The 12,717-nt window shown below is 38.1% G+C and overlaps 1 protein-coding gene across 3 annotated transcripts in view; it reads right to left on the minus strand.

Annotated features, from left to right (window-relative positions):
• Positions 1 to 12,717, minus strand: part of galnt9 (polypeptide N-acetylgalactosaminyltransferase 9) — an 89,980-nt gene that overhangs the window by 29,944 nt on the left and 47,319 nt on the right. For all 3 annotated transcript variants that reach the window (XM_040155576.1, XM_040155578.1, XM_040155577.1), the window contains one exon: positions 4,633 to 4,750. In XM_040155576.1, the coding sequence (XP_040011510.1) occupies positions 4,633 to 4,750 (118 nt within the window). The remainder of the gene's footprint in view (positions 1 to 4,632; positions 4,751 to 12,717) is intronic.

The following is a 12,717-nucleotide window of genomic DNA, read 5'->3' on the forward strand; positions in this document are numbered from 1 at the left end:
ACTAGAAACATTGTAGAATTAGAAGAGCAGTAACACTAATGACCAGGGGTGGAAGTAATGAGTTTACTTAACTATTTTACTTTGCTAAATTGAAAGTCAAAATCATTACAAAGTAAAAACAAAAGTCACATGATGAAGTTAAAATAAAAATAAAATAATGTTACACCTGCATTTCAAGAGGAATTGTGCAAACTAGCTTAATGTTTACTACACAGACTATATTGAGAGTATTTGTTTTAATTGTCTATGTGTGTGACTTCAGTAAGAACTAAACTTGTCTGTTGCATTCAATTTATTTTTTTTTTAACATTGTTGCCCTTAACACTTACAAAACTTCCTAAATTTATGTCAGTCGTGTGTTACATGCAATGGGGTCCAAAAGTGTGAGACCACTTTCTCATTCAAGTCAATGGGAAAGTTAATATGGCATGAAAAAACTATGAGTTTGACTGTCACATAAAAAATAAATCTTCAAATATAAGTGTAGGAAATAGGCCCCCAACTACACAAGAATAGAAAATTCAACAGATAGAATATGAGGACTATGATGTCCACCACCTTTTTTTTTTTTTTTTTTTTTTTTAAATAAATTGATTATGACCTATGAGCTGGGTGTGCATGTTTCAGCAGGCAGGATTTATTTGGCCCACCTCACCACAATCCATGTCCGCCTCTTTGCCCATTTTTGGATTAGCGGGAGTTAGGCAGAGTCAGGCACTGCCAACACGGCGCTGGCCAGAGCCACCCTACTGAGCCTCAAAACTGCTCTTGAGCAAACCTATGGGTGATGTCATGGAGTCTACGTTCATTTTTATATCTAGTCTATGGTGAGTACGCAAAAAAATGAAAAAGAGCCAAATCGGCAGCAGAAGCAGCAGCAGCAGCAGGAGCAGAGATTTAATCCACCACCCGTTGACCATGGCAAGTCTCCCAAATAAAACACACCTGCCATGTTGCGTGACCAACAGGTGCATGCTGGGTCTGGCTGAATGCGAAATGTTAAAATACTGAGGGTGGATCGTTCAGCTGTGACTTCTATGTTCAACTTCTATAATCAGTGAGGTGTGCAACGCCTTTCTGCTGTTTCTGATAGTTTTAAAAATGTAACTCAGTAACATTTACTCAGAGTACATTTTTAATGACTTACTTTGTACTTTTAACTGAGTACATTTTTACACGAATAATCTTACTTCTACTTGAGTAAAACTTCTTTTAAGTAAGAGTAATTTTACTTGAGTACAATTTTCCAGTACTCTTTCCACCCCTGCTAATGACCACGTATCAACTAACATCTGTGAAACAATTTTATTTAAACTCACGTCTATAAACACTCAGCCCACCCATCTACTCCCAACACTACAATATTAGCAATATCATATATTTGCATAGTTTGCAATGCTGCCATGAACACTATAATAATACAGTAATAATACAGTAGTCACAGTAATGTTAAGGTGCCCCTGGCTACTGTCATGATGCAACATATAAATGAGTTTGTAGTTTTTGTTTTCTTACTGGGAAAATAATAAACATGTAGAATCAACAGAATTATCATAAAACACTCCATTATTTAATAAGTTATCAGCTTTATGTAGCCCACAACTTAACATTTTGAAAGAATAATGTTTTAATGTTTCAGTATTTAGCACATCATATCTTTATTTCAATTCCAAATAATGTTTTTGAGTATTTGTAGTTCACCTAGACATGGTATGTATCCCTGTTTCATAGAGGGAGTTTTTATAATGGTCTAAATATTGTTTCAGAGGTTTGGGAAATTGTTCACTGAAAATTAGAGGATATTGTATATAGTATAAACAAAAGCCCCCTTCAACTTCTCTACAAATATAATGGCATTCCTGTGTCCATTTAAAAATACAATAGTCAGACCCCAGCCGATAATGTTTACTCACCAATGCACAGATTCCAATTGGAGACTCATCTGATTGTCACTCCCTTACTTTAATCTACTGTATATGAGCTGTTAACTCTGCAAAAGTTTTAGGGGTAATTAAAATATGTACAGTATATATAGAAGGGCCTCATTCCACATCAGGTTTTAGTTGGAACCAGAAGGAGTATCAGCTGCAGGGATCACTTTGATAGATTTGATGTAGTATTATATTTGGGGACACAGTCATCACAGTATAATAATCGTGCCCACAGGAAGTTTGAAATGAAAGGCAATGTCCTGGTCTCCTGAGATGCTATATCAGCAAACACTCAGCAAAGCAGGAGGGGTGAGAGACACATCACAAGATTAACGCATATTGACACTTCTGGCAGAATTCATCATTTCTGTCCCCAACCATTTTTCTCTGTTTGCGAACGCAGCCTTGTGGTAAGCGGCATGTCCTTGTTAAGCTATGCCATTTACAATCATTTACAAATGTGCTGATATCAAATTACTATGTTGCTAGTAGATGTGGTAAAATGAGATACAGTAACAGTAAGAATACATCCAGTTATTTTATTTTACAATGATTTTGAAGCTTGCACTCTATTCAGATGCCAAACTAAGGATCAATGTGTAGGTGATGTATCTACCCTTCACTACATCATGCTGGGAGGATCTTTTACATATCTATTGTCTTTGTCTCTGCAGTTTTATCCCCTTTCTGTTCATTTCTTTTCATTTACTGGTCCAACCCCGTAAATTATTTCATACCTAAACAAACAGAAAACGGCAGTGAGATCTATGATTTATTTTCCCTTCCTTTGGTTTATTCTGTTCTCTTCCTTTTGAAAACAACCACACTCAGTGCTACGTACTGTAAAATCAGCCCTGCACATCCTAGCCTCTTTTATGCTTTTATGCTTATAAAAGAGGCCAGCTCTTTGGATCCTGGCAACCTTTTTACGCAGAGAAAGCTATAGAAGCCAAAACTCTAAGTAAATTATAGATACGCCATAACCTTTCTGTGTGAACTCTGCCTTTCATCAGCCATCCTGTAGTCAGATGGTACAGGGCAGGCTCAACTATTGTGAGCTGCCCTGGCTAATTGTTAAACATGTTCTTGTCAATCAAGCCAATCCCAAATGGCAACTCCTCAGCCGGCACTACAATGAGCTGCCTGAGCCACAGTAGCCTTAGAGGAGTAATTGCCATCCACTCACCAGAAGCCTATCTCCATTCCATTAGCGGCTGTGCAGTAGGAATGGTTGAAGCTGGTTCTTGACTGCAGACCTATTCATGCTTGTACATGTTCTTGAATGGCCCCTTTTCTGTGGCATGTGTTTCATTTCCACACAAACAGGTCAAACAGGAGGAAATTGCATTTGTGATGGCATTGTGTTCGCAGACAGAGAGGCAGAGTCTCTTCACTTCATGAATCAAAAAGATACAGTAAATATTAACAAGAGACAGAGTCAATGAGGAGCATGTGTAAGTAAGAGCCAAAAGAAGTTCACTGTTATACTATATCATATGGTTCAATAGAGTAGTTCTAACTTAGTAAGCTGCTGTAGCCCCCACAAACCTTGTCTAACTCAGTTGCATAGTTTGTTAGGCAGCACTACCTAATAACAAAATACAGTAACCTTGGGGGAAAACATTGATGGTTTGCACCTATAATGCTGAGTTAATACTCTATGATAATGGAAAAACAGCCATCAGATAAAGACACAAGAAGCTAGATTACTGTGTCATTATTGTCGAGTGCAAAACAAAAAACCAAAAAAAAAAAACCTAAACATGCTATTGATGTAAGGGAAAAGCTGCTTTATGTGGAATAATGAGAGGCTCTCAAATGGTCAACAACTATAAATGTCTATGGCTTCAATAAAACACCACAGCAATCTGTAAACCAAGATCCATTCTCTGGCCTCCGTTTAAGTGCTTTTTTAAACACGGCTGACACTTCAGAGGTGTAGTTGAAGCCATCTTGAGATTTTGAAATGGATGTGGGGACGACGTTAAATGAAGGAGTGGGATCTTTCAAGCATTTCTCATTCCAATAAGCCCAAGGAGGGCGTTTAGATTCAGAATGGTTCCACTTGGCTGGAGAGAAACATTTTCTGAATTTAAACGGTTACCAATTCTTCAGCAAGCCCTTCACTCACATGAAGCGTTAAATTCAACTCAAAGCAGCAGCAAAGGAGATTTACATTTTCCTTATACAGGCTTTAGTGCTTCTGGGTTGGCTGAAGATTCTGCATTAAGGGGATTTTTTCTTCCCTATTCCCATCTAAGAAACTTTGCAAAGTTTAATCATGGCTTCTGTTGACGCCCCTGGGTTTTGTATCTCAAGCTCTACACCTCCATCTGGGAAACACAAGAAGTTGTCATCAATAAGCTATTCCAAAGTCTGACTATAGATTTCAATAATCATTCCAACCAGGACGGTTCATCGAAAAATTACCCCCTCAATATAGTGTTTATAATTATGGCTTTTTGTGTGACCTTCCTGCTGTACAACTGAACACAGAACCCTGTAGCTTTGAAGGAAAGCCTCATTAAAAAAACAGATATATTTACTACAATTCTCCAAGCAATTTCATCTTCTGCTGAACACAGTGAGTTTTAATTCAGTTTAAAACAGAAAGAGTTTAAATTTCAAGTGATCTATCTAAATTCCCTAATAATTCAAAATCATTTTAACACATGCATAGTTAATAATCTGTGGTCCTTACCCGCATGCCCAGCTCAATGTTCTCGCCTCCGTAGACCTCCATGCCAGGATCCAGCAGACCAATCTCGCCAAAGTATTCCCGATCTACCACAAAGGAGCAGCCAATCATAGCTGGAGTTCTGGATGAGCAGAGAGAGACAGCATCTTTTGAATATTATAATTTAGCCACTAAACATTTATGCACCCACATAGAATGCTAAAATATTCAATGCAATCAAGGCATCTTGAATTTGTAGGGTTTTCTGAATCAGCTTGGAAAAATACATCAAGCATTAGTTGCAGTGTTTTAATAGTAAAGTGTTACACGACACTCCTACCTTTGATCAGTTGAATCAGCTTAATGTAAATGTCCAGATATGATAAAGTTTTGGTTTTGCTGTTTGATTTAAAAACTTGCAAGGGTATATTTATGCACTGAGAAGTTGGATTTTCAAATGGTAAAATGAAGCATGTTTTAACCACTTATCAAGACTGACTTTATATCAAGGAGTTCTTTATATCATCTGCACAGTTGTATTCAAGGTTAAGATATAGCTGATATGGTGAAGAGATGATGAGGAAACACTATTCTGCTGTTATCAACTTCTTAGTATTCTTTTGCGCTTTCCATTGAGACCTGAGTGGCTCTACACTATGACAGAGTGGTAATGTTTAAATGTTAGAAGGATGAATGAATGAAAACAATCTGAATTTATCATCAGCCCATTTTAATTTAAAATGCAGCCATTGTCATTGAGACAGAACTGTCTTTTATCCAATCACAATGAACTGTGGGGAGCTACTGGATTTCTATTTAACAAGTCAGCCAATCTCCTGTTGCCATTTGGGGATGCCAAGTTGTAGGGCAGCTTTAAAGCAGTATATCACTGCCTTATATCCCATTCAGACCGAAACACTGATGCAGGTTTAACTCATATTGGGGGTCTATCTTTATTGGTCAACCGGTGTCAATTCACCCTCCTTCATGACCCTTTTCTCTACCAAGTTTGGCCACAGGTAGGATGCTGTTTTGGTGAACTGGTGTTGATACCAGGAATGGAAATTAATTAAATTACACCATGACCAACATCTAAATGCCCAGGGGTGAAATTGACACTTAACTTTTATCTGGTAAATTATTCAATATAATTCAGTGTAATTCTCAGGTTTGTCAGTGAAGTGTGCTGACAGTAAGAAGTTTGGTGACAGCTGTCTCAAGAATGGGGCCGACATGGACCGAATATGCAGGTCTGCTGTCTGAAAGTGGCTTTAGAAAGTTTTTGTTACAAATGTTTTGGCAGACACTTTACTATTTCCACATCCAGCAGATACGGAGTAACATTAGCATTCATTTGGATTCAATATACTGTAAGTCAAATATTCACTCTGCTATTAGCTCTGGTTTGGTCTCCACTAAGTCCTGAGAGAAACATTTTAGAAGCTAAATGCTACATTATTTTCCTCAGCTAATCGCTAACTTTGTCTGTCTGCTGACTGTTGCTGGACAGGTAGTGTACAATGAGTTTTTCAGAGTTTTTCATTTGCTGCTGGAGATGAGGTTGATGAGAGTGGTGAGAATCAAACAAAACAGTAAAGTTTTGGGTCATAAAACCAAAAAAATGAGCTGAAAGATGTTAAAATACATTGTATCACTGAGCAAAACTGCAGAGGGAGAGGATGCAGTAATTCTCAGTAGGTTAATCACTATGAGCTACACCTTTCGTATTAGTACAGCTTTAATATTCAGATTATAAATATAAATATAAAATATATAAAATTATTAGAGACTATATATGGCTTATATATGGCATTTTAACTGTAATTGTCAGATTTACCTAAACAGGTAAAAAATATTTTTAAAACTAGCAACTTAAAAACTACCCAAGCCCAGCTGAGAACGTGTTTTTCACAAAAGCCAGTGCTTGCTTTCCACCTTTACTAAAAGAAATGTTCCCACTTTAGCAGCTGTCCCCCCAGGGCTGCTTTCAGTACTATTATCTGTCAGGTCCTAAGTGCTCTGGGACAAAGCCCCACAAAAAGCATTACATTCATACAGAGTACTGAGCTCCGTTATTTTTTTCTTTAAAGTGACCAATGAGTGGCTTTATTCTTCTTTCTAGAATGATGCCCCAGGTAACTTCAACATATACCTTTACACAGACAGACAGACAGACACACACACACACACACACACACACACACACACACACACACACACACACACACACACACACACACACAGAAAGAGGGAGAGAGAGAGAGAGAGAGAGAGAGAGAGAGAGAGAGAGAGAGAAGAGGCTAATGTGCCTGTGTCTGCCACTTCAGTTTGAGAGACATGGCAGCAGAAAGTACTTTTGAGTGGGAGTTGCATTATTTTTCATTGACTCTATATTAAAAGAGTGCACTGAGCTGTGCAGGGTGTGAGCCAAGAAGAAAGGTGCTTTTAGGTTTAGAACCCATATAAAACACTGTCTGGACCATCACCATGGGGTGTTAATTTGAAAATCCTGGATCAGTAGGAAAATAAAACTGATGTAGAGATAGATGTTAACCAACTGGAACTATTATATTTCCAAACAAAGCTTTCCCACCATTTTTGCTGACATAAATCTTTTCTATCGCTTGACATTTATTGTATAGTATGTTTCATATGGGTTGTTTCAAAATGATTTAGTTGACTGAAACAGGTCATTTTAAAGAAACAACACTGTGAAAGTAAGAGCGATTTTTGTTTGCTTGTGTTTGCTTTTTGCTTCATGGTGTTTACAGATTCATAGTTATAGTTTAACACTAGTAGTGCTCTCTTATCCTCACTTAGGAAAAGAGAGCAATAGTCTTTGCTATCAATAGCCAATTACTCTAAATGCTTTTGTTCACACTGAAACGTTGATCAATGCTTGCTGACTTACATACATACTGTTAATGCCTGATGTAGCCTCATGCAGTCTAGTTTAAATTACGAGGTGGTGTCAGGGTGACTTTCAACTGCCATTATTTGCAGGGGCTGTACAGATAAAAAGACACGCACAGCACACACTCAGCCCCCGTTCACCTCGTCCTTTTTGCTCTCTTGACAAGTGCCCTACCTTGCTTGTCTGCCAACTTTGTGCAGCTCCCTTTGAGTGTTCCCTCTCTTCCTGGCAACGTCAACACCATTTCTGTGTTTAAGACTCAGCACCTCAAGTCAGATGCATGTGATGATGAGACTAAAACCCCTGGCTTACCACATTCATTATGTCGTGATGCTTTTCAACACAATATAAGATATAATGCTGTAAAAGTAACATCACAACGTCTTTGGTAGTAGTAATAGAGTTTTAGTGGGTTATAATTTTGTAATGTGTAGTGGAAAAAGAAAAGAGTAAATTACAGCAAAGTTTGATGCCACTCTCATTTGTCTGGTGTGCAATGTGATCAAACATGCAATATTAAGGCATGAAAAAGTAATTCCCCTACTACAGCCAATTAACTAAAGCTAATTAAATGGATAATTAGAGCCAGCTGTTCCTGCAAAAAATGCACAAAACAGAAAGGCTAAATACTATACAGGTCCACTTTGGGTTTCAAGAATAAAACAGCAATCGTTTAACTCCTGACTTGCGATTTTACAGCAATGTTCAACAATTACACAGACAGAAATCAATCATAGAGTAGACAGAGATACCAATTTCTCCATCGACACGGACGAGATCCTTCAATGGATTTGTTGTTCTGTTGTTCTGGCTTTTCCTACTTACATTCGCACAGTACACAGATTCTCCTCTCTGAGCTTTGTCAAACAGCAACTTGAGAGAAAATATGCAAACAACACACAACACAAACAACATGAGGAAATTGTAACAGTTTTTCCCAAAATAACTTCTGGACTGGACTAGATAGCGTAGAGTGATGGTGGGATTTTTTAGTGGATTTCTCATTTGATGTCAGTAGGTTTAGTTATTTTTAGTGTACAGATGGTCAGCCTGCAGGCTCATCTGCCCCTTGCACCCTTTAAATTTGTCCCCCAGATCATTTGCTTGCAGTATGCAGTAATTTTCTCCCAGATGAAGACACTGCTGTTGCTAATGCAGACACATTGATGATATTTTCAGTAATTTTATAAGACGTTTTTAAAAAAATAATACATCTTTTTTTCTTTAAAATATTTGATCTATACAGTAATATCTTGAAAATGATAGGTTGACTATCCTTAAAACTGTTTTAAAGAATTTTTACATCAAAGCCATGTCTGATCCACAGTATAATGAAACTACTATGTCTTCTATCTTTTGTTCATTTTGTGACAAATGTGGTTCCTATGCATCAAAACATCAGTTCTTGATTGCAAAGTCTGTATACTTACTTATTCCTTTATGCACCATCCATTGTAATTTAAAGTGCTACAGAGCCTATAGTCCTGTTAGATGTCTCTTAGCAAGAAATTTGCTGGTTTATACTAAACCTCTTTATATTAAAGGAAAGCTTATACTTATCTTTGGTCTCCCTACTCAATATTCATGTACTGTACTCAAACGCATTCTGTTACAGCCGCAGCTGACGCCCACCCCGAGTGTCTAACCCTCCTTGTAGTGTTTTGATGTGTATGCCGAGTAGGATGTGAGAACCCCCGTACGAGATTGGCTCCAGCAGCTGAGGCGTTGCCCATCCCCACTTCCCGCTTCCTGTCTAACGAAACCGAGGATCCTGATTGGAGCGGCGCCCAGTGGGCTCTCCAATCCAGGGGATGCCAATTGGGACTGAACGGTTACCAAAGCTTGGCCAGCTTGACAGTTGGGGCGCTTGGGATTATCAATTTGCCAGCTTGCCTCTTGTTATTGTTTCAGACTAGTTAATTTTGTTAACTCTGTAAAACCAGTATTGAGGTACACATTAACTACCTGATTATACACAATCAGAATTACCTTGTTAAGAGATGTGAGGAGCAAGGTTGCTGTTTTGACTGTTTTTGTTTGGTTTTCGTTAAGTAAGGTCAGATAGTTAGGTTTTATTTACTTTTTTGGTTTCTTTTAGGAAAAGTAACTCAGCTCTGATTTTAAAAGTCCATTTGCATTTCTTTGATTTGACAGCATCCACAAGCCCTGTCTCCCTTGTAGTTTGTAGTTTGCCTCATGGTTGTTTGTCTTTGTCATTTATCTAAGTTCCTTTGCGAACGTAACATAAACTCATCCGGGATATCTGTTAAAAGATTCCCGTAGCCAAAGTTATGGATATTGTGGAGGTTAAACTTGTTTTTTGGAAAAAAAAAACGCACAGCTAACTGTGTTAACTGGACGCACAGTTGGACATGTTGCGGTTTGACTTAGAGTAGTTTTTGGCCAACCCCTCTCTTAGTAGTCAAGTTCAAATAGCCAACTACTTCAGTATCACATACTCTAAAAAGCTAACAAGCTGGGTCGTAACACATTCACACCTGTGTGATCTTCTTCAAGTATCTGCTTAAGCAAGATGCTTAGATTGAAGTATCTTCCACAAGCACACCCCAACAATAACTGAATGGAATACTATACAAAAGAATAACGTTTATTCATGTCTGATGCTCAGATTTTCTTTGTCTACAGGTGATATAAACTGTGTCCTTTAGACAACAACAGATGACAATCTCAAGAAATCATATAGGTTTTTAAATGCAAACCATCCTTAGCAACCATTTCCACATAAGAAACGTGATTTTGGTTTAAGATTTCAGGTTTCAAATTCACTTGGTGGCCATTTTCACTACCTTCCAATTCTGTCCTATCAATAATCACTGTAGTTGTCCAAGAAAACCTCTTTTTTTGTCAGATCTCTAAAATGGCTGCAATCTTCTGCACTCATAAAATGTGAGAGTTTTGTGACTTCTTATACCCTTTTACTCTCTTTGTTGTTTAATATGTCCAAACAGCCAGAAAACGCTTTAAGTCTGGGCTCTGAATGGCCACAAGGCTTCCGTTGTTAATGGGCAGAAACCTTGAGGAAATAAGCAGGAGAATGATTTCCAATAGAAATCTGCACAGCCGACAGACTTCAACCAGCCCCTGAGGCGATCTGTCCATTTGCAGCAAAGTGTCAAAAGGGAAACACAAACCAGTTGTGCTGTGTCTGAGGCTGTTCTCTTATCTTTCTCCTATCTCAACTCCAGAAGCTGATGCTCAGTAATACACGATTTTCACGGAGCTTTGAGAAGGCATCCAATATTTACACCCAAATTATAAATTGTCACCACGCAGTTTGTTTGTATGAGACACTCAGTATCAAATGAAACTGTTATTGCTTTGGCTATGCTGGACCGAGCAAGGAAATGAAACTCTGGTTTGGAATTCAGTTTTGGTTGCCCTTGCTCAAAACACAACCGTATGTTGGGTTTTTACCAAGGGCTTATGGTTTATATTATATTGGGATATTAATAGACTTTCTGGCAGTAAGTATTGGTATGTTTCATGTTTGCAGCTTGGTAAAAATGCAGCAGCCGAGGCTTTAAGTGATACAAATCAACAAATCTACTTTATTCTAATTGTAGCAACTGTTCAGTTTGCCAGTGGGGTTAGAATCAACTAACAGACTTACTATCTATTTCAAAGAATCAACCCCTAAAATACTGCAAGCGCTTGAGCACCCATCAGCCCGTGTGCAGCCTCAGATCCTCAGGCAGACTCATGCCCTTCCAATGTCTAATCTTAATACTAAAGTCTATCAGGCTTCTGGCTCTAGAACAACCCAGCAGAGGAGCTACAGTAGCTACTTTACTTACGTCATTGCTTTTACTTTTTTTTATTTTTGCCACGACTGTTTCCTGATCTAGTGGTATGTGTTTTGTACTTGTATTAATTAATCTCAATGTAATGATGGATTTTTGATTGTTAGTTCATACGAAGCTCTTATTGAGACATGGATATACTGAATGAACAACATTTTAGGGACCTTTTGCTGATATTGAGATGTAGCCCTGTCTTTCATTTAACTAGATGACTTGTGTTCAGGATAAATCTCAGCCTTTTCTGCTCCACTTAAATGTTCTTAGATAAGACAGAGAAAGCTAATCAAAGCTGGTGGTCTATTGCTGACCTTTTTGAGAACAACTGATAATGTGTAGCAATATTTTTGTTATTATCCCTGGTTCCTAAATACATGCTGAATGGCCTCAGGGTCCAGACAAACCAAGCTGACAATTGGCTGATGGCCAACTTTGGGCAATCATTCACCTTCGGTAGCCAAGTAAAGAATTTTAGGTTGGAATATTATTTCTTTTTCTATTAAAAATATTCTCGTATGAAACCTTTCATATGCCAGGATGTTTTATCTTCAGGTCTGAATTCAAGATTTTATAGCATTTGAATTGCAGTGGCAATGCTCCAAGCCCACAGCAGCATTTGTAATTCAGCAGCACCATGAATATGGGAAAGATGAAAACCAATAGCTGAGCTACTTCATGCTGGCTCTGGTTTGACCTCACACTCTTGGCTCATGCACCGGGCTAAACAACATTAAATCACACAAAAGCAGCATATGAAATTTTCAATTGGTATTCCCGAAGAGTCCTTAAATGCCCACACCATAAGATACTTCAGTCATGATATTTCAGATATTTTCACAGTGCCATTTGTTTTCTTGCATGTCTCACTGAGACCAATGCATTTATGCATTTCATCAGAAGGATTGAACTCAGGAGCAGCTAAGACTATTAAGCCTGCACATGGTACTAAGATGCAATGTTTTGTTAAAGGAGATTTTAATAGACATGACCACATTTGCTATTTGCATACTGACCTATTTTTATCTGTTTTGTTTTTTTTTTGTCATATTTTATTCGAGTCTGGAGCCCATTCAAAGATACTGAATGTTGAGGCATATCAATAAAAGATATCATATCCATTTTTGTAGCTATACGTCTCCTGCTGGTCTTGAACATTTTCCAGTTACTGCTGTGTCATTGTGTCTCTCTTGTTGTGCCTCCATGTTCATGCGGGATCAGCCACGCTGCCGTGGCAACAAAATCATGGTAATCTTCTCTGTCAGATGATGTAAGATTTTCTTATTGTTATAGCAGTATTGACCAATTCTGATCTGAGCATTCAAAGAAAAGATACTGGTGGGCTGCATGCCTCAGGATCTGATACTGTATCACAAAATG

This window comes from Xiphias gladius, chromosome 19 (genome assembly GCF_016859285.1).
Source record: "Xiphias gladius isolate SHS-SW01 ecotype Sanya breed wild chromosome 19, ASM1685928v1, whole genome shotgun sequence".
Classification (NCBI taxonomy): domain Eukaryota; kingdom Metazoa; phylum Chordata; class Actinopteri; order Istiophoriformes; family Xiphiidae; genus Xiphias; species Xiphias gladius.